Source organism: Macrotis lagotis, chromosome 1 (genome assembly GCF_037893015.1).
Source record: "Macrotis lagotis isolate mMagLag1 chromosome 1, bilby.v1.9.chrom.fasta, whole genome shotgun sequence".
Lineage (NCBI taxonomy): Eukaryota > Metazoa > Chordata > Mammalia > Peramelemorphia > Peramelidae > Macrotis > Macrotis lagotis.
Window position 1 is genome coordinate 338010539 of NC_133658.1, and position 22858 is coordinate 338033396.

At 36.8% G+C, this 22858-nt stretch overlaps 1 protein-coding gene across 1 annotated transcript in view; it reads left to right on the forward strand.

Moving 5' to 3' along the window:
* ASTN2 (astrotactin 2) overlaps positions 1-22858 on the forward strand; it is a 1297121-nt gene that overhangs the window by 251460 nt on the left and 1022803 nt on the right. Inside the window, exon 3 of the mRNA XM_074211727.1 lies at positions 11918-12305. Coding sequence (XP_074067828.1) covers positions 11918-12305 — 388 coding nt within the window. The remainder of the gene's footprint in view (positions 1-11917; positions 12306-22858) is intronic.

The window sequence follows — 22858 nt, forward strand, 5'->3', positions numbered from 1 at the left end:
CTCCCCTCTAATCCTATTGTGTAGGAAATCTCAAACGGGTTGGCATAAGGGAACAGAGAGGACACTGGATTTGGAACCCAAGGGTCTACATGAAGGGTCAACATACAGTGTACACTATGGCCTCCTCAGTGGGCCTCTGTTTTTCTGTGGCTTTAACCTAATAATGGTTTTTACATTTTAAATAAAGTTTGTTGTATTTTAAAATGTTAAAAAACATTCTTAGCTCGCTGGCTGAGAGAAAATAGAGAGTGGTCATTCCTAGTCTATAGTTAATTAGACCTTAGACCAAGATCAACATTCTTAATCTACTCACTATACAATTTTAAGTTTAAATTTCCTGAAGTGGAGCTTATTTAACTTTTTTTCTTCTCCCCATTCTCAGTGTGGATATGTAGTAATCATATGGAACTAGGTAGTAGAACTTTGTATACTTGCTTCAATTGGAGTCAAGAAGACCTGAGTTCAAATCCTTCCTCAGATACTTAATAATCATGTGCCATTGAATGTTTATTATTCTCTATCTGCATTTATTTCCTTTCCTGTAAAATGAGAATGATAATAATGGCACCTTTCTCACAGGGTTGAAATATTTGTACGGTTCCTAAATCACTACCTAAAAGATAACAATTATTTTTAATTAATTTATTGATTTTCCCAATTATATGTAAGGATAGTTCATTTGTTTTTGTAAAGTTTTTTTCCCTTCCCCTGACCTAAGATAGCAAGTTATTTGATGTAGGTTAAGCATGCCCAATCATGTTACATATATTTCCATTTTAGTCATGCTGGCAAAGGAAAATCAGAACAAAAGAGAAAAACCACAAGAAAGAAAAAAAAAATTTGAGTGTCATTTGTATGGTTTAATCTGCATTCAAACCCCATAGTTCTTTCTCTAGATTTGGATGGTATTTTCCAATCCAAGCTTTTTGAAATTGCCTTTGATAATTGTATTACTGAGAAGAGAGAAGTCTTTCATGGTTGATCATTGCACAAGATTGCTCTAAGTGTGTACAATGTTCTCCTGGTTCTAAAGCTAGATATTTTTACTGATTGATTTATAACCTTGCATATGTTACCTCTTCTGTAACATGGCTGAAATTATGGAACTTCAAAGGCCCTTTTCAGCTCCAAATTTAATAGTCTTATTGTTATCTATACCTGTGTCCAAAGACAAGACCAGCCCTGGTTAACCGTGGTTAAAAATCAGCTTCCCTTTTCCAGGAAAGGTCTTCTGCACTATTTGGTCTTTTCTCTTGAAAGTTGGGTCTATTCATCCTGTCTATCAATAAATGAAATCCTGCCCCTGATAACTCAAAAGTTCTATCTCCATGTATATTTACAATTCACTTAGTGTCCTAGTTAGCCATTCAGGGAAGTATTTCCAAATAACTCTCCAAAGGGATCTATTTTCTGTGTCTTCTGTGAATTTCAGTGACATTTGGTATCTGAGTAGCAGCTGCATAGAGAAAGGAATTCCTGGATTGGCTTTTGATGATTTCCAGTTCAGTACCCTGCAGACAGACAATTGTACCTACATCACTAATCTCCTGATATTTATATATTCACTATGCTTTGAAAAGTAGAATGATGTAATGAAGAGTCTTGGACTAAGTTGGGAAATCTGCACTTAAAGTTTATCCCTTCCACTTGCTAGCTCTGTGATCATAGACAAGACACTTTACTTATCAGAGCCTCAGTTTCTCCATTTCATAACCAGTACAGAGCTAACAACTTGCTCTAGGTCATCAACAAAAGAGAAAAAATGTAATTCTTCCCAAAAAGGCTCTACACTTAAGATTTTCTTTACCTACACCTGCTTTCCCCTTGATGTTTAGACACACACACACACACAAACATGTATATACATATATATGTATATATGTGTGTATATATACATATATGTATGTATATATGCATATGTATATGTACCTGCTATCTGTTTCCTATCTCCCTCCTCTACCATTGTCTTTTTCAATGCCCATTTAATTTCTCCTTTAGAGTCTTATGATATTCCAACCTAGTGTGAAAATTACCATATAATCTCTAGTGATCCCAATATGATCAAGAATCCTGGCTGCACACTCTCCTTGAAAAACTGTCCCCTTGTCTTTTTAAATCTTTCAGTGAAGAGGAATACATGCTCTCCTAAAAACAGCCCAAGCTAGTCTGACAAAGCAACAAGTGTAAGGAAGCTTTTCTTTCAGCAACTTTTAATCTAGCCCATCTAGGGTTTCTGGTTTTACCTTCTAGAGACAAGAACAGCTAGAATTCCTCTGCTATGATTCCCTGCTACTCTGCCAGCCCTTCAAATACTTAAAGATGAATATCTCCCTGGCTTTGCCAATTTATTAATGGTGTGACCCTGGGCAAATCACTTTACCTTTCTGAAGTCGAGTTTCCTCATCTGTGAAATGAGACTAAGTAGTAGAGGAAAAAGCCATCAGATTGCTTGGGTTAAGCTCTCCTACTTACTGTGACCTTAAGTAAGTCACCATTTCCACCTCTCCCAGCTTCCCCCAAAAACGCATAATAAAAATTTAAGAGCTATAATAAGGGGAGTTATTATTTTTACTGTTTGTTTTTTACTATATTGAAAAAACTGCTGTTTTAAACCTGCTGTTCTGTCTCTTCTTCCCTTCCCACATCTTATTATTTCAGTTTCCCTAAGGACAGGCTTTTTTTGCTTTATCTTGCATCACTAGAGACACTAGCTTTTATTCCTCCCTTAGTTATTGCTTTTTGAGAGAGAGAGAGAGAGAAAGAGAGAGAGAGAGAGAGAGAGATCACAGATTTTCCTGGTACATAAATCTCTTGCTTCTTTCCTACCTTTCTCTTTCTCAGAGTTCAAAGTTCACTCACAGGAAGTAGAAAAAGAACCCAAAGCTTATGGAAGCTTCCTTAGATTGCCATAGTAACCATTCTAATTCATTTTTTGAAGTTCTTAACTAATGTGAAATGTAGTTTGTATAAAGTTACTACTAACTGGATTTGAAATTTTCAGCTCTTTAACAAGCCTAATCTTAAGGGATTTGTCTACTTCCCAGCCCCCATTAAGCACATTTCAGAAGTCTTTAATTGTATTATAATATTGGGATATTTTACTATAATAGAAGAGCAACTAGATGGTACAATGGATAGAACACCAGGCCTAGATTCAGGAAGACCTGAATTCAATCTGACCTCAGACATTTTCAACAACAAAATCTGCTTCTGCTCCCACACCTCAATAATTTTTCTTTAACCCATTCTTCTCAGTTGGTATCACAGTCAAAAGAGCACAGACTCTAGAACAGAGAACTTGGGTTCTGATTATATCTCTCTGATGCCTATTACCTGTACAACTTTGGACAAATCACTTTATTGAGGTGTCAATTTCCTTATCTGTAAAATTAGATTCATCCCTTCCAGCTCTAGCTTTCTGTGACTTGGATTACTGAGGATGCTTCTTGTCTGAGTGAAATCTTCACATAACCACTGGTTTAAGATGAAGACATTAAGGATTTTTGAAGTCCCACTATGATTTGCTTGATGTCAAAAAGGAAGTAAGTGGTGACCAGGATTTGAATACAGATATTTGGTTTCCAAATCCATTTCTCCTTTCACTGCTAATTTAACCTATATTAGAAATAGAAATCATCTGTGCTATATCCTCATCAAGTAATTGTATAGTTTATGATAAAATTCTCCAGTTATAAGGAGCTCACTACATTATGTGGCAATCCACTCTGTTGCTGGACAGTTCTAATTGTAAGGAAAGTCTCCTGCGAGGACCCAAGCATTTTTGCCTTATCTGTGGTTATGTATTATCTTCATCAGGCCTCCTTCTCATTCATGTCTATTAAAAGAAAAGTCATTGTGGCCCATTAATTTTTTAAAGGTCCCCTTTTCTGTAATAGGTCTTGGTTAAATAGGTCACTCTCTATGTGGAGGCAAAGGCATAAAAATAGCTATTTCTAGACATTTAGCAATAGATTATATTTATACAGACAATTTTTAAAAGTTTCTATATTTGTTAAATATTATCCCATCTCAATCATTTACTCAATTAAATAGGGTTACATTTGATTATGCTCTGGATACACTGCAGTAGACTTAAGAAAGTTTCCTCTGAAACACAGAACAAATACAGGTCATATCTAATTTTGTAACAAAGGCTGAGTACAGAGCCATTTTATTTCTAGGAAACAGTCAACCAAGGATGATTTTGGTACTAACCTCTTCGTCTTCAAATCATCAGATTTCAGAGCATAAAAGGATATTAGAACACTGAACATAGAATTTCAGAAGTGGAAGAGATGTTTGGACACAAAGAAGGTATCAGAAAAGATCTTCAAGCTCATCAAATCCAATTCTTCCTCTTACAGAGGAAGTAAGTGAAGCTTGTTTTGTTTTTCCTGCATCACAAAACATATTATAGTAGTGTAACCTTAAGCAAGTCACCTATCAGAACCTAATTACTCTCATCTCTCCAAAGGCGATAACAATATTTGACCCAGTGAACAACATAAGGTGCTCTGGGACATTAGAATTAAATACTTAAAATTAAAAAGCAAAAGGCATCATTAAAAGTAAAACATAAGAAGATTTTAGAGTCAGAAGAGATCTAAGCGATTATGAGGAAATAAATGAAAAGAACTTCAATTCTGGAGTTTCAGGATCATGTTTCAATTTCTCCCTCTGAATATATATATATATATATATATATATATATATATATATATATATATGTATGTGTGTGTGTGTGTGTTATCATTTTTATTTTTGTTTTTTGTTTTATTTTCTCATTTATACAAAAGAAAGAGAAGTCTCCTTAGCTTTTGACACATTTCCTAGATCTATGATCTTTTAGATCCTTTTATTTTACAGGTAAGGAAGTTGAGAGCTAGGGAGGTGAAAAAGTAAAAATCTTCTTTAGATTTTTGAGATTATTCTAAAGGTTTCCAGGAATTCATAGGTCAGAACTCAGTTAAAGTATTTGACTGGAAAAAAGAAGAGGGTCTATATTTTGTTCCCACATTCCAGTTGGGTTACCTCAAAATGAAACAAAATGATTGAGAGTGTCTGTAATGATACCAGACTGAAGCATATGCTGCAGATGGGATCTTGCTCAGGTTGTGGGGAGGAGACACATAGATGATCCTTCCTTGTCATCCCAGAGACCTTCTGCCTTCTAATTCTGGGAGGACCTCCTTTGGTCATGGCTGGGGGTGCAAACTGTACACTCTGACTCTGGGAGTTCTGCTCAGACTGATGAGGAATGGGAGAGGGAATGAGTGGTGAGAAGGACATTACTTGGGAGAATATGCATGTTCACAGCTCAGAGGATTAAAGGCCCATGTTCTTATCACCACTGAACAGAGTATTATAAATCCAGTCTTAGAATACCAAATCCCCTTGTGGCTCGGCCATTGTTTGGGAATATTAAAAAGGCCTGAGACAGAAATAATCAGTTTCCGAATGACACATTGTCAAATAAAACATTTCTCATATTATCCCTTTCTCTCTTTTCCTTGTCTCCCACTCCCGTGCCTGGATAATTTAACATGAAAAATATATTTAAATGAGGATGAGTTGAATGGCTTTCTAAGTTTAACTCTTCTGAAGGATCCCAGTTTGTGTTTGTGTGTGTGTGTGTGTGTGTGTGTGTGTGTTTGCATGTTGTCTGTGTATGGATTAAAGAAGCAAGCTGTGATTTGTGGGATCATAGATTTAAAACTGAGAGAAACTTGAGAGATCATCTAGTCCAACCCCTTATGAAACTGAAGTTCAGAGAGGTTGCATTGTGTACCCATCAATGTCAAACAGTAGCTATTAAATGGAAAAGCTAAGATGATGATCCAACTCCATTGAATCTATTTCACTCTTTCTGATATATATTTTCCACTTCATAGTTTTCTGGCACACCACCTCCCCTACCAGCATGGATTGTGCAGAACTATGGAGATAGTTTGGTTAGGCAAAGGAACCAAAGGCAAATGTCTTTATTCTCTACTAATGAAGAAATAGCCCAAATTTATATTTCTTTCAATTGATCAACACTATTTAATCACTTACTATGTGCCCCCTTCCTTACATGAAAAGAATGAATGCTCACCTTCACTTAAGGAGTTTACTTTCTATTTGGGGAGACAACATGTAGATATAGAGGACTATATAAAATAAATACTAAATAATTTTTAAGGAGTCATATATATCAGGATACATTTTATTTAGAAAGTAGATCCTAAGCTGTTTTAGAAGAAACTGGTGATGTAAAGGGGCAGAAATGAGGAGGGAGGACATTTTGAGCATAGGCACTTGCAAACAATATCTTTCTTAAGTTTCACTTCAACCCAATAAAGTACTTTCTGTTGATGATGTTTGTCCTTCATTCTCAAAGAAGACCATGACATCAGAGAGGTGAAATTGGATATGAATTGGATTTGAGTGAGGGGTGCTGTGCTAAGACTCCAGCCTCCTCTAGAGTCATCTGGGTCCAGGGGCCAGATATGAATTAGGACCACTGGAGATATAGTTCTGAATGTGAGGCAATTAGAATTAAGTGACTTGCCCAAGGTCACACAGCTAGTAAGTGGCAAGGATCTGAGGCTGGATGTCAACTTCTATCCTGACTCCAAGACCAGTAACTTTAGCTACTGCACCATCCAGGTGACCCAAAGCACATTCTACAAGTCTTATCACCTCCATTTTACAGTTAAGGAAACTAAAAATATGGGATATTATCTAACAGAATTTCTGGAGGCCAAACAACCATGAGCTGAAGATCTGACATTTGAATTCAGGACCTCTGATCCAAAATGTAGTGTTCCATTACTCAGTGTAGGGAAAAGAAGAAATAGTCTAAGAGTCCTCTTGTTCCTCCATGAAAGTTAGTCTTCTATTACTTCCTTGGCTTCAGACTGAAGGAATTTCTATAAGCAGTTTCTGGTTCATGAAAGCTGACTAGGAGGAAAAAGCAATGTGGAGAGGAAGCAGTCTGGTTAAAATTGGATTCTGACACTTGACCCAGACATTTTACGGATCAGGAAACTAAGGCCCAGGAAGTAAATAGATTTGTCTTAGGTTTCACAGATAGGAAGCAGCAGTGCTAGAAGTGAACCTCAGCTTCTGATCCAAAATTCTGCAATTTTTACCCCCACCATATCAAAATGCTTCCTTGGTGGAAGAGGTTGATATGTTTGGGTCCTCCCTCCCCACTCTCTGTGAAATGTCTTTTTAGAAATGCTCAGATAGCAGAAGACAACTCATGACCTTCAGGTCTGTACCACGTGCAATCTGTCAGAAATCAAACCCTCTCCATGGGACCAAATCAAATAGACTAATATTCTTATTTTTAGAAACTCTGAAACACTCCACAAACCTCATTTCACAGTGGTCTCCCCCAGGTGTATGCAGCCCAAATCGGATTTGGCATCAGGTCTTTGAAGTAACTAGAGTTACCTCAGCTTTCTCCCTAGACTCCTCTCTAGCTTTGGCCCTTCATTAACTTTACTATATCAAAGTCAGAGTTCTTCTCTCCTAGAGCTCTCCTTCCTCATTGACTCCTTTACTCACCCTTTCACATTGTTCAACTAATTTGACCTCTCCCGTATTAGTTCCTCCCACACCTGTACTGTGTTTCAGCTTGTTGGCCATCTGTTTCTGGAGGCAGACAACAGTAGGAGTCAAAATGCAGGGAGAGGCTATCAGCGTGGGTGGGTTGTGCTGCAGGTAGTTTGGTTAGTCAAGGTAGGGAAAGAACCATAGTTTCTTCTCTTCATCTTTCTGTAAGGAGGGAGGAGTGGGAGCTGGTTGCCTGGATGGGTCTTAGGGACATCCAAATAATTTTCTCTTTAGTGTTCTGTGCTCAGCTATCTGCAAGATAGCTGAGAATCCAAAGCCCATGACAGAACCACTTTGGTCCTGCCACTTTTATAAAAGAGAACTCAGAAGGAGTAGATCTCAGGGACTTCTATTCAAATACAAGCATTCTGAAGGTTCCTGAATTATAACAAGAATGAAACCTTAGTAAGGTGAATTTAGTGAAGGTATAGTATTGAAGAGGTTCTAGAGAAACAATAACCCCAGTCAACGAATTTTGCAATGCCAGAGCTGGAAGGGCCTTTAGATGGTATACTCCTTATATGACCTTGGACAAGTTTTGGAATTATTATAGGCTTTTATTTTCCATATTTTGAATGAAAAAAATTGATCAAAGAAGCTGTAAGATTTCTTCCAGCTCTTAACTTTATGAGGCTATACAGGAACACTGAGAAAGCTTACTGAGAGTGGTTCTCAAATTTTTGCTGGCACTTTTTGTTCAAATCACATTCCTCTGCCATGAGGAATCTTAGTACACTGATTACCTAAGTTTTATATCACTTTGGATGATTAACAGGAGCCATTCTAGTGAAATTCTTTTGAGAGTTCAAGGAATATTATTATAGTATACATACTATGATAATATATATCAAGCAGGATTTGTATGTTTTATGACTAACATACTAATCATACTACATGTCCAGGATAAGGTAAATTTATTTTAAATTAAATTATATATTTTCTTCCATCTGCAATAATGTAAAATCTAAAGTTTTATAGAACTACTGCTATAAACAATTCCCAATAATCTGTAGTTACATGAGCCATCATGCAAGACATTAATTGGCAGTCAAAAGTTACACCAAAGTTGAGTTTTAGATTTAGTATGCCCTCCCTTCCTCTCTTAAATATCTCTCTTCCCTAGCCCCATTCCTCCTGCTGTCAACCCAAACATTCACTGTAACCATCTTATTTTTATTTTTTTTTATTTTTTGCAAGGCAGTGGGGTTAAATGGCTTACCCAAGGCCACACAGCTAGGTAATTATTAAGTGTCTGAGGCTGAATTTGAACTCAAGTACTCCTGACTCCAGGGCTGGTGCTCTATCCACTGCGCTACCTAGCTGCCCCTGCAACCATCTTCTCATAGTATCTCTGCTATCTGAGAATGAAACTATTTACCAAACTCTAGAATTCTTATTCCATGGATCTGGAGAGAGAAATAATCTAGTCCAACCACTCAGAAGAAGAAGAAAACTAAGAAACTAAGACCTTGAAAGAAGATTGCAATTAATTGATTATTAGCAGCCAAATTTGAAGGAAGAATATCAAATGGAGTAAGATAGATAAGTATTATTGTCCAAAATTAGGCTTTTGTAAAAATCAATTAATAATCTAATAATCAATTAATTGCAATCTATTGGTCCTCTCTTCTTGTCCATAAAAAAAAATAAGCACACTGACTCTGCTAATTGAGGTAAGAGAAAGAATCTCATCTTTCTTCAATTCAACCAACTAAATCAGTAATTATTAAGCATTTTCTAAAGGACAGACTCTGTACAAGGCAATTAGCTAAAAATGCAGAAATGAAGCAGATCCTGTGCTCAAGGAGGTTACATTTTGTGTGGAGGAAAGCCAAGCCTATTTTCAATACATAGGATTTAATCGATTAGTTGCAGTAGTCAAATATACTGATTTCTTAGTCTCCTACTCAATTCCCATCATAATCTTTTGTTCATTTTCATTCAATTCTCTTCATATATGATTGTGGTTAATGTTTGTGTTACTCTTCTAATACTATTTTTTTCACTTTGCATTATTTCATAGTTTTTTATATTTTATATGTTTATATGTTTTAATGGCATTTTAGTATTTCATTACTTTAATGTGTTGCAATTTAACTATTTGACTATTATTGGCCATTTTGTTAGATACTACATTTTTGCAATTATATATAATGCTACAATGAAAGTCTTTGAAAAGCAGTCTCTTTCCCCCTCTAATGAAAGCAGCAGCATTAACAACATATTTTTTCCATTGATGAAAAGATTAGTTCAAAATATATAATTGTCATTTATAATTTTTACATATTAATCTTTTAGTATTTGGGAAGCAAGATATTGTATAAAGAATATTGCATTTGGAACCAGAACACTGGACTTTAAATCCTAGCTCTTCCATTTACTATCAGACTGATCTTGGACAAGTCCACATTTTCTTCTGGGCCACATTTTCTTCCAATAGTAAAGCAGTAAAATGAGGTAGTTAGTTAATGAAATGAAGTAAGCTAGATTTTATAGCATATATATGTAATATATATGTATATTAGATGATACCTAATTTCTTTTCCACCTGTAAGTTCTTTGTATTTTGGAGTTTTGTCAAGTAGGTGTGTACCTTCTCTTCTTAAGTAAGAAGCCAAATTCAGTCTTACTGAGCAGACCATTGTCTCTCCTAAGCTTGGAGTTCCCTGGGCCTTGCTTGGACACAGAAATGCTATTTTCCAGGCCTGCATCTGCTCAACAAAATAAGTGCAGTCACTACCTCCCTGAGCTCCTCTTCCCATTACTGTCAATTACAGGACCAAATGAGAAAACAGATGAGGCCAAGGAAAGGAGGTGAGGAGGAGGGGGAATACTAATGAGAGTTGCCATATTGAACTCACAGAGTTGCCTCCCATAGCAGATTGGAAACAAGGGCCATGGGAAAAGGCACAGCTCATCTCTTTACAATTCTCTAATCATGTGGCCTATCCTTGCATTGCAACATCTCTCCATCCCAACTTAAGTAGCTACTGGCATCTTTGAGACTAGTCACCTAATATGGCAATGAATACTTAAGGATTAGAAGACCCTAGTCTAGGGGTAGCTAGGTGGATAGAGTCTGGCCCTAGAGTCAGGAGGAACTGAGTTCTAATCCAGTCTCAGATACTTAATAATTACTTAGCCATATGACCTTGGACAAGTCACTTAACTCCCCTGCCTTGCAACCCCCCCCCCAAAAAAAAGTTGATCCTTGCCTAGATTTGGTTTAGGGATATTGAAAAAACCCTCTTTTGTTAACTATTCTGCATCAAAAATCAATGTTCTGATGATACCAGTCATCTTTGGTAGTCATTCATTCCACTTGACATTTAGAAATGGGTTGGGCACCACTGGTTAACATAACACAACCACTGATTTCCTGTTTTATTCAAGTAATTTTTCTGTGGAAGAAATCAAAAATTGAGGAAGTCCTGCTAACAAAACACTGAATAGGCAACCTGAGAAAGTGTTTTACCCTGTACTTCAAAGTGCTCTCTTTTTTGCTTCACTTCTTTTTTTGCTTTTTTGCTTCACTGATCTTTTTGTGGGGTTTCCTTTTCTCCCATTTTCCCTCCTTTTTGCTCTTCTCCCCTCTTCCCCTTACACACACACACACACACACACACACACACACACACACACACACACACACACACAAACAAACACACTTTCCAGTTAAACAAATCTTTTCTACAACATTTTGGGTGGGAGGTTGCATTGTTTAAATTTAAGGTGAATTATCTGAATTTAGGACCACTTTACATTTTTGTTTCTGTTTCTCCAGGGACTGCACATAATAAAAAAATCAATAGATTTTTTTTAAATGAAATTGAATTGGGGTGGCTAGGATAAAGCACTGGATAAAGCACTGGCCTTGGAGCCAGGAGTACCTGGGTTCAAATACGGTCTCAGACACTTAATAATTACCTGACTGTGTGGCCTTGGGCAAGCCACTTAACCCCATTTGCTTTGCAAAAACCCCCCAAAAAAACCTAAATGAAATTGAATTGAAGTTAGTTTCAAAAAATAGTTCACTTTGCTATTAGATCTCTATATTTCCCCTGCTAGAATATAAGATCCTTGAGGATAAGACCTGTTTTTGCTATTTTTCTTTGTATTACCAATGCCTGGAATAATGCCTGGCTCACAATAGATTCTTTGCCAATGCTTCTTGATTGATTTAACTCTCTAAGCTTCTCAGTCATCTTATATGTAAAATTAAGGCAATGGATTAAAATTTTCCTTCCAAGTTCTCAATGTTTAAGCCCAGTAATGAGCCCTCATTAACCCTGTTTGGTTATCCTCTCTCCTTTAGGGTGGCCTGATCGCCCTCCTTTTGCTCTTGTTGGTATTCACTGTGGCACTATATGCACAGCGGCGCTGGCATAGACGACGGCGGGTCCCCCAAAAGAGTGCCAGCACAGAGGCAACCCATGAGATCCACTACATCCCATCAGTGCTTCTGGGACCCCAAGCTCGAGAGAGCTTCCGGAACTCTCGCCTTCAAGCACACAATTCTGTCATAGGCATGCCCATCCGGGAGACTCCCATCCTGGATGACTATGATTATGATTATGAAGAAGAGGAGCAGCCCAGGAGAGCTAACCATGTCTCCCGGGAAGATGAATTTGGAAGCCAGGTGACTCGGACTCTAGAGAGCCTTGGTCAGGCCAGTGAGGAGAAGGTGGACTTTGAGAAAAAGGGTGAGTTCTTCCTTGACCTTCTCTTTCCATTCACTGAAGGGAGAGCATGCTGTAGTGCGGTAAATAAGGGTCTCTGTTTCAGGTCCAAATCAGTCATGTAATACCTATGTGACCCTTGGCAAATAAATTAACCTCAATGGGTCTCAGGTTCCTAATTTTTAAAAATTAGTTATAATTAGAGGACATTTACTCAATCAGGGTACACTTTCTGTGATAAGAGATTCCAGTGAATATTGACTGAGGTGAACAAAGAGGAGTGTCTGACTCTGGGCAATGTGTATTGAAAGGCAGTAATGGCAATGCCAATATTGTGTCTTAACTGCTGGTAATATGTACTTCCTATCAAGGCAAGATGGTGTATTGGAAGTAATTCTGACTTTTGAGTCAGAAGAAATGAATTTGAATCTGACTCTATTAATAAAGTTTTTAATCTTAGGCAGAATATAATGTGTTATTCATGCCTCCAATGATGTGGGTAAAAGAATTCTAGGTCCAAACGAGCACTTAAAAGTATGAATGTGAACATGTGTTTGTGTATATGTGGGTGTGTACAAATACATATTTATGTGTGGGAATATATATATCTACTCATATGTTATATACATATATGTGTACATATGTTAATACACATACTATTGCACATACACATATAGTAAGTACAGGGCGACCTTTATTTTCACCTTGAAGAAAATGCAGAAAATTCATAAAGGGATAGAAGAAGTAGTACAGAAATGGGGTCCAGAAATAGATAATATAACTCTCTTTCCTCTCTGATGACTCCCACCTCTTTGTACCCAAGGCCTTAAATAACCAGCCAGTCAACTAACATGTATTTAGGTCTTGCTATGTGCTAAGTACTGCTCTAAGATATGGACATACCAAGGGAAGCAAAAACACTGTCCTTCCCTCAAGACACTTACATTTTAATAGGGGAACTATCAGGAAATAATAAATTATATACTATATATATATATATACAGAGTGGATAGAAGATAATCTTGCAGACTTAGTTCTAACCTATGGTTTGGACTCTCCAAGTAAGCAAAACAAGTTTGGGGATTCTAGAGAGGCAATTTCTTTTCTCATCAGATTTACTTTTAAATAACTCAATCTATTAATACAGAACAAACCAGTTAGGAACTGAACATTATACAGGAATCATTTTTTGTTCTGCTTATTAGCTCTTCTCTACAGAAGTCTATAACTCCAAATTCTCCACATTTCCCATTTTGCATCTGAGGAAACTGAGACTTGGAAGTATTCAACCAGGTTCTTACAGCTACAGTCAGAGATATGGATTCTGATTCCAAGCAGGGATTTTTCCATTCTTTTTTCTACCTGGTTTTGCTGTTTGCATTCCCTCCCTAGTCCAATGAATTCTTCACATCCAGAGTAATCTTCCTTTTCCAAAGATTTGAGTCTTTTGCTCATATACTTTCAGCGGTTCACTGTTTCCTAATCTATGGACTCCTTGGTCTGATATTAAGGGCTTTCCATAGTTTGCTACTATTTCTGATTTTTTTTTCATTATTTCCTTTTAATTACCTTTTTTTGCCAAACTAGACTGTTCTCTTTTCTTGTCCTCCATTATCCTGTCTCTATATTTTTAAAGGTCACATTTTTTTTTCTTCAAGGCCCTCCTTCCTTATGTCTATATATTGAAATCCTTCTGTTCCTTCAAGGTTTAGATATCAACTTTTCTGTAGTTTTGTTTTTGAGATTCCCAGCTAAAAGTGAAGTCTTTCTTCAAAATTGGCCTAGATCCTTCTTTTGAACTCATATCTTACTTAATAAATTATTTTTCCTCCCCTTTAGAAAACTATTATCTCTTTGAAGGCAAAGACTGATTCTATTATTATTTGCAGTCTCAATTTTTTCATATTTTAGATATTTATTAAATGACTATTAAATTGAAGCCACCCCCCCCAGGCAGAGTGTTATCTGTCTCTGATCTAAATAGAAATCGCCCTGCTGGAAACAGAAAACTAATTGAAAGATTTTAGGCAAGGTGTTTCATCTCTCTGAACTCAAAAGTGAGGAGATGATGCAAAATTAGAGAGGTGATACAAAATGATTTTCCTTCTTCTTTACCTGAGTGTAATAATAAAGTTATATAGGGAAGAGAGGAAAAGATAAAGAGAGCTAAATAAAAGGTCTATGATCACAGCAATAGACTGGACATCAAGGTTCATTAAAAGCTTTTAGGAATCTCTTGCTTTTCTTCCATCAGAATTAAAGTTCCTAACTGAATATAGATTAGATCAGAAGAAATTAGGTGGGGTAGGAGAAAAGAGGGCATGGCCATGGTGGCTAATTTTTCCAAAAAACAGGCTGACTAGAATACATTGGTTTTTCCAAACTGGGTTTCATGAATCCCTGTGAAATTGAAAAGATGGTTGAACAATAGCAACTTCCCTAACAGAACTGGGAAAATGTAGTAAGGAAATATCCATTTGTTCATTGAGCATGAGTATCCATTTCCCAACATTAATTTGGCAGAAGGGACTCTCCTGCAAAAAAGATACTTAGTCTCCTGAATATTTTAAAAGGTACTCAAGATCATAGAGTGGAATTTGTTAATGGTTATGGGATGTGGGGAGTTTATTGGGCAAGAATCTATAGATCTGTTTGTATTCAAAAACAGCTTTGCAGCTATTTATTGTCAAACTCTCTTGAGTCAGAAAATTCAGTTCAGTTGTTTTTAGTAGTGTCCAACTTTTCATGATACTATTTGAGATTTACTCAGCAAAGACACTGGAGTGCTTTGCCATTTACTTTCCCAGATCATGTTACAGAAGAGAAAACTGAGGTTAACAAAGCTAAATGACTTGCCAAAAGTCACACAACTAATGTGTTTGAGGTCAGATTTGAAATCAGAAAAATGAGTAACAATTGAAACAACTAGCTGTCCAGTGGAGTCAGGAAGACTCAGAAACTCAATAGCTGTGTGACTCTGAACAAGTCAATTCTCTGTCTACCTCAATTTTATCATCTGTAAAATGTAGGCAATAATAGTACCAACCTCCCAGTTTTGTTGTGAAGATAACATAAAATAATATTTAAAAATACTTTGAAAATTGAAAAATTTTATATAAATATTTGCTATCATTGTAGGATTGAGAATAGAATCTATAAATTCCTTTCCTAGAATGATAGGAGGATAGACTAAAAAAGGACTTAGAACATAAAACTTAAGAACACAGGCTATATGACCTAATTCCAGAGTTCTTATCATAATCTCTTTGAGCATATATATATATATATATATATATGCATAAACATAAATATATACATGCTTATACATACTATATGTATATTGTATGAATATATAAATATAACCATTTCAATATAATTTGTATTCATCTTAATCATATGTATTATATTTGCATTTAAAAACATTATTCAGAGGAGGAATCTATTACATTTATCAGCCACTAAATATTTAATAATCTCTGATTGTGACAAAAGCAAAAAATTTAGAGAAAGAGGATCTGGACTTAGAATCTGACTCTGATATTCTTAACTCTCAGTAATGTGACAGATTTAATACCTCAGTTTCCTCATCCACACTATGAGATTAGTCTTGATAATCATATATTCATACTTAGCATGGGCTTAAAAGACCATCAGAATAAATCCTATCATTTTATTGATGATAATATTTAGTTCCCAAAGATACTTAGTGATATACTCAGTATTATATGGGATTGGATTTAAATTTGACTCTTTCTTATTCTAAATCCTAACATTCTTACAAATTCATGATCTTACTATCTTTATAGAGAAAGGGTGACATATAATGGATAAAACAAATTTTGTTCTTAGAATTAGGAAGATCTTGGGACAGGTAGGTGGAACAGTGGATAGAATACCAGCCCTGGAATCAGGAGGACTTGAGTTCAAATTTGTCCTCAGACACTTAATAATTACCTAGCTGTGTGACCTTGGGAAAGTCACTTATCCCCATTGCCTTAAATAAATAAAAATTTAAAATTAAAAAAAGAATTAGGAAGATCTGGGTCCAAAGCCTGCCTCTAATCCACCATAGCTATGTTATCATGGGTATGTTATCTAATCTCTCTTGCATCCAGACAACTCTTTATAACTGAGGTGCAAGCATGCTGCTGATCTGGATCACTTTAGAAAGTTATGCACAGGGAATCTTCTGCAAAATGAACTGGACCCTTCCATCTCTACTTCCACACCTCCCAAAAAATAGTCTTATGTGCTTCATTAGAGTTTAAAGGAAGCTTTAAGAAAATAACTAGCAATCATATAATTTTTGCACAATACTTGCCACTGATTATAGAATTATACCAATTAGATTCTTGGGGTACTTTCAGTGTTCTTCAAATTCCATTCCAAAAAACACTGCTGATCAGATGTCTATGATAATTTTCAGGAGATTCAGCAGTTCAGGGAGCTCTTTCTTCCTGAGTCTAAGTACAAAACTTATGTGACTGGGTCATCAGGTGAGGAGCAACAGTGGATATAAAGCAAAGAATGAGTACCAATCTTCTGTCTCTAATTGCAAGAGAAGACAAGCTGGAAGGAAACCCAGCAAGGGCTGGAATGAAGCCAGGGAATGGAAAAATGACTGCAAAGTTCTAAAACATGCCTGAGGCAAAAGGTCTTTCTGAGAGACAGGTGGGTTGGAGGGGAATACCAGATGTCCTAAAATTAGAAAGAGAATCCAATGACTGCACGGCCAAAAGGAGACTATCAAGGCAGTGTGCTGCAACGAACCTTTCTCTCAGTCCAAAAGACTGTGCTGTGGGTACAGGGGAAGACTTAGCCAGGAAGCTATTTCCAGACATGCAAGCCCAGGAACTTGAGGGCAATATCTCCCTGAGTCACTACACCCAGCACTGTCTTGACTTGTATTCAAAGGACTCATGTTCATGAAATAATTTCCCCCATTTTGCTACACAATTTCTTCTTCCATTTTCATTTATTCCAGCACTCCTAGACTACAATTTATGAGTTCTTTGATTTATATATTTCAAGTTCCAAAGTGTTTTGTGACAAATTATTTTGAGAATCAATGTAGTCCACTCTCTTAATTTTATTTCATTTTATTAATGTCTTTTGTCTTCATATTAAAGTAATTTCCTGAATCCCTTACCCCATAACCGTAAAATAGAAATTATAATTCTTGATGTGCCTGTCTCACAAAGGTTGTTGTGAGGGAAGCATTTGGTAAATTATCAATGAACAAGCATTTATTAATTGTTATTATGCACAAAACTAAGTTCTGAGGATACAAACATATTATAGGAATCATAGCTTAACTCCTCCCCCACTCTAGTTAAGCTAGTTTTTTTGTTCCCTCCCCCCCGTGTTTTTTAATATAGTTTTTCCTTAAATAATATTGAGTCATTTCTGGAGATTTGTTTGCCTCAGGGGGTTAAAGGTCTGAACTGCTGACACTGCTTCTTCATCATCTGAGTCCCAGACACCCAGGAGGAATTGGAGAGACTCTCACATGTTTGTCTGGTCAGTTCTGATAGAAGCTTCTTCATTCAGCTGAATCAACTCAGTATGTCTGTTCTGGCTGATTATTTTTCTGTTGTGGTTAAGCAAATCCCCTTTTGTTAAGTGTGAGTGATCCAGAGTCTCTCAATTTATTATGTCTATAATAATCTACTACAGGGCTAGTCTTAGGCCCTGTCTAAAACAAAGAAAAAGCCAAAACAGCAGCTGACCTGAAAGATCTTGCATGCTAATAAGAGAAACAGCATATGCAGCTTATATATAAATAGTAATTTTGGTCAATATAGCTGAATGATAAAGTATATGGAGGGAAATGATGTTAAAAACTGAAAAGATAAGAAGTAACCAGGTTTTGATGAATTTTGAATGTATAAAACAAAGAAGCTTATTATATTTTATTATAGAGGCAATAGTTATTAAGTAAAAGATATAACATGACTAAACCCACACTTAAGGGAAATCACTTTAAAGCAGTATCAGAGAATGGAATGGAATGAGCAAGGCTTAAGGAAGATAGTCAAATAAAAGTCTACTAGAAGACTATTTCAGTAGTCCAATCAAAAGGTAAAGAGTCTAGACTATTGTAGAGTCCCTATCCCAGACTCTTATGTTGAGTCCCACTTCTGGACTCCCTCAATCTCCCCAGGCAAGCATTAGAGGAGCAGGAGACAAGGATGACAAAGGAGACAAGTTTCTCCCTCAGGATCTCCAAGTGTTCCATTTATTGAACCAAATACCAATGCTTCAATACCTTTCCAGTCTCTAATCCACTCCCACTCCTGTGGCACTTAGTAAGATAAGACTCTGGCAGTCAAGGACACCAGGTGAAGATAATTCCAAACACTCCCATACACAATTGTTCCCAACATATCCTCCTTCTTTTTTTTTTAGGGTTTTTTTTTGCAAGGCAAACGGGGTTAAGTGGCTTGCCCAAGGCCACACAGCTAGGTAATTATTAAGTGACTGAGACTGGATTTGAACCCAGGTACTCCTGACTCCAAGGCCAGTGCTTTATCCACTACGTCACCTAGCTGCCCCTTCTCCTTCTTGTTTTTGAAACAAAATTATTATATAATGAATGCCATATAAGTTGTAAACAAAAGTTCAAAAATAGTACAAACAAATGTCAATTAGACAATAGTAAAACCAATATTCCCAAATTTCTTGAAATACATTTTCCTCCAACTTACAAATAAAGATTGCAAAGTTTTTCTTTTGCCAACAAACAACCTTTCAAAGCAATCAAATTCAAAACCCAAATTAAAAGAGGTAACATTTAACTTTACCTAGTTATTTCAGAGTTTAGACACTAACACAAACACAAAAAAACAGTTCTTTTGTATTTCACACTTATCAAAGTGAGATTGTTGGACACCCTGGCCAGCACCAAAATCTCAAAATATAGAATCATTTTCCCACCTCTCCAGGCCAGTGGAGAGATGTAAAACATCCTATTGATGATTAAATACACATATACACATGACACACCAATTAAGACTGGTCAACAGAAATACAAGCCACAGGCACAGGCTTCAAAATCTAAATTTCCCAATCCCAGGAAAAAAAAAAATCTTCACCTTTTTTCTTAACTAATTAAACCATGAAGCTTCCCAATCAATAACCTATTGAAAAACAGTCATTGCCCACCCCACCCCCATCCTCCTTGAACCAGGAAAAAGACATGGGGGGGTCCCCTGATTTCTAAAATAAACTTTTTGAGACATGGGTTTGAGTTTCAAAGTTCCCTTCTCCCTTCCCCCTCCCTCTGCAGAGGGTAGGAATGGCAGAGGAGAGAGAGAGAGCATTTTTACTTATGATGTTGGCAGTATAATCTGGAGTTGTTGCATTTTGTAAACAGTAGTCAACACCATTGCAAACTGTCTAATAGCATGTGACACCTGTGCTCTCCACACAGGAAGCATAGCTAGTGTTCCATTCACAGCCCTCTGCTGACCCAGCAATGGCCCAGTTGCCCCTGGCTGTAAGCTGAAAAGTGAAACTCCCTGTATTCATCCTCTGTGACACGGTCTGTGTCAAAGTCTGCATCAAAGTCAAGCTTTTTGTCAGGATCTTCAGCAAAGATGAGAAATCTCTAAAGTTTCCCCTAGGTTTAGGGTTTGGATCTTGATTAAAGAGCGTAGCGCAATAAGACCCGCAGCCACAGCCTAAAGGAGCAGCAAGCAGGTCCTCTGCATCCCTTCATTGTGCTGATATGGACTCCTGCTGAGCAAGAAGCTTCATCCCCTGGGGCACTGCCTCAGAGACTCTACTTGCCACTGACTCCTCAGTGTTAAATACTTAATTGTTTTCTCACTTTCCCTGGATCCTCTTTGTTTAAAAAACAAGCCCGCAAGTGTCAAATCAACCTGTTACTTTCTTCAGAGTCCTTAGCTCTGGCACCTCACCTGGTTCTCTTGTTTGTACCTGCTATGTCCTTCTTTGGGACCTTACTCAGATAACACGGCCTTTATTGTCCCAGTTGATTCCAATATGTTGAATCCCTTTTCCAGACTCTTATGTTGAGTCCCACTTCTGGACTCAGTCTCCCCAGGAGAGCATTGAAGGGGTAGGAGATAAGGATGACAAAGGAGACAAGTTTCTCCCTCAGGATCTCCAAGTGCTCCATTTATTGAACCAAATATTAGTGCTTAAATACCTTTCCAGTCTTTAATCCAGTCCAACTCCCATGGCATTTATTAAGATAAGACTCTGGTGTTCAAGGACATCAGGTGAAAATAATTCACAGTACTCTCATATACAATAGTTCTCAACATACTTTAGTGGTAATTATGTTAAGGAAAGAAAGGGGAAATATGCAAGAGATGCTTTAGAGAGAGAAAAAACACCAGTACTGAACTGTGCTAATGATTATCATTGTCAAAATTGTCATCACTGTCAATCATCATCATCATCATCATCATCATCATTATTATTGTTTTCATCACTATCTCATCAGATCATGTCTCATCTTAAGAGCAGAATCAGAACTAGAATTCAGATCTCTAGAGACCAGACCAATGTACTTTATGGTAAACTGGATGATGGTAATCGATCCTTCTTTTATTCAGTTTAAAAATGGAATTAAAAACTTCAGCTTTCCTAAAAGAGTTCATTCAAGAAAGCAAACAGCATCCCATGAAGGAGTGACCTGCTTGACAATTCAATGGGTCTAGTCTTTTATACTTGAATCCATTTTATCTGAATTACTCCTTAATCCATGTGTGCTGGGAAAGTTAATGATGTTGATGATTTCAACAGTCAGATTATGTAATATAAGACTTTATAGTTGTAGACTCAGAGGATTATAGATTTGACCTGGAAGGGACATCAGAGGCTCCTTAGTCCAAATTGATGCCCAGAAAAGGTAAATTACTTGTCTGAGATCAAACAAGTAGTATAAATAAAAACTGAGATGAGGACCCAGGGTACTCTGACTTCCAAGCCTGTGTTTCTTCCATTGTACCAATCTGTCTCCCTAGTCATGGTTCACACTTCAGTAAACATGAACTGAATATCATACCTTGCATTTGGAAGGAGAAGATATTGTCTTTATTTTATATTTAGGAGCTTATGCTTCAGATAATATGTTCAGGGGTGGGAATGGATTACATTTTGACTCTGTTCTCAGGATTGCCTCTTCCATTTCCACCATCGAAGGTCTAGTTTTGACTCATTTCAAAGTATAGTCTAAGTTTCCCTTCTTCCCTTAAGTCTTCCCTAATAGAGGATGGGAAAGGAAATGACTTATCCAGTGTCACACAAATAATAAGTAGGATAGCCATAATTCAATCTTGTGCCATCTGACTCCACCTCCAGGACCCAGTTAATACTCAACAAGCCATAGAGTAAACAAGCATTTATTAAGTATTCATATGCCAGGAATCATACTGAGAAAATAAATTTATACAAGTAGAACAAAAGACTATTTCTGCCTTCAAAAACATAAATTCTAATTCAAAGTGAGACAGTCTATAAAGGAAAACTGAAAAGTGAGTGAAGCAGGTGAGGATGAAGATATTAGAATATAAGGGCATTGTAGAGAAACTCTGGAGCAACAAGAATACAATCTAGAGATAAATGAAGATATGAGTGACCTGGGCAGCCTCCTTAAAATGAAAGTTCTTGGAGGAATCAGCCAATCAGAAGTAGAGCTCCCCAGGATAAGTTGGTATTTCCAATATGTGAAATATAGGAATTTTCCAGAATGAGTTTTCCAGGGATACAAGGTTTCTATGGCATGGCAGGGAACATCTGGAGAATCAGAAGGGAAGTCTGATATAAAATGAAGTATTCTTTTACTGGGTTTAAATCCTGCATTTTCTATGTTATCTTAGGCAAGAGACTTAATATCTTTGGACCTCAGTTTCCTCACCTATAAAATTAACAGTATGGACTAGTTTCAACAGTCTCTTAGAATTCAATGTCCTGCCAGATCTCTATGATTCTGTGGTCCATGAGGATCATAAGACATAATACATATAACATATCTAGCACTGCCCCAGGTCCTTAGCAGGAAGTATCTACATGTTTATTCTCTTCCCCTTCAATCATATGGCATGAAGAGGCTACAAATCAGTGGCAAAGTTCCTTATTTGATCTTCCAGCATTGGGGAATTCTCTATATCCCCAAAGAAAAGCTTCCTAATATTGATACCCTTCCAACCCTGGCATCAGTCATTTAGAAAGGAATAATAGCATAGATACTGTCACCTTTCTACTTGGGTATATTAGTGGTAGTGTCCATGTCATGAGTAGCAATTCATGGTCATCTTTCAACATCTGCTTTGGATATGATTTTACAATCTTATTTGCTATCATTTTATCCTCTCAGGAACTGTCGGAGAGGATCTAACCAGTTGGAAATGAGCTACAGAGGTCAGTTTGCAAAGTATCCAGATATGGAAAGGTTCATTTATCTATTTTTGTTTTTTTTCCTTTTGTGGGTAAAATCTTCTTCCATTGCTAAGATAGTGCATCTAGCTCCAATTAATAAGTTTTCCTATCAAGAGTGGCAGCAAACCTTGGCTCTACTTATAAGCTCTTACCATCTTGTGGTTTCC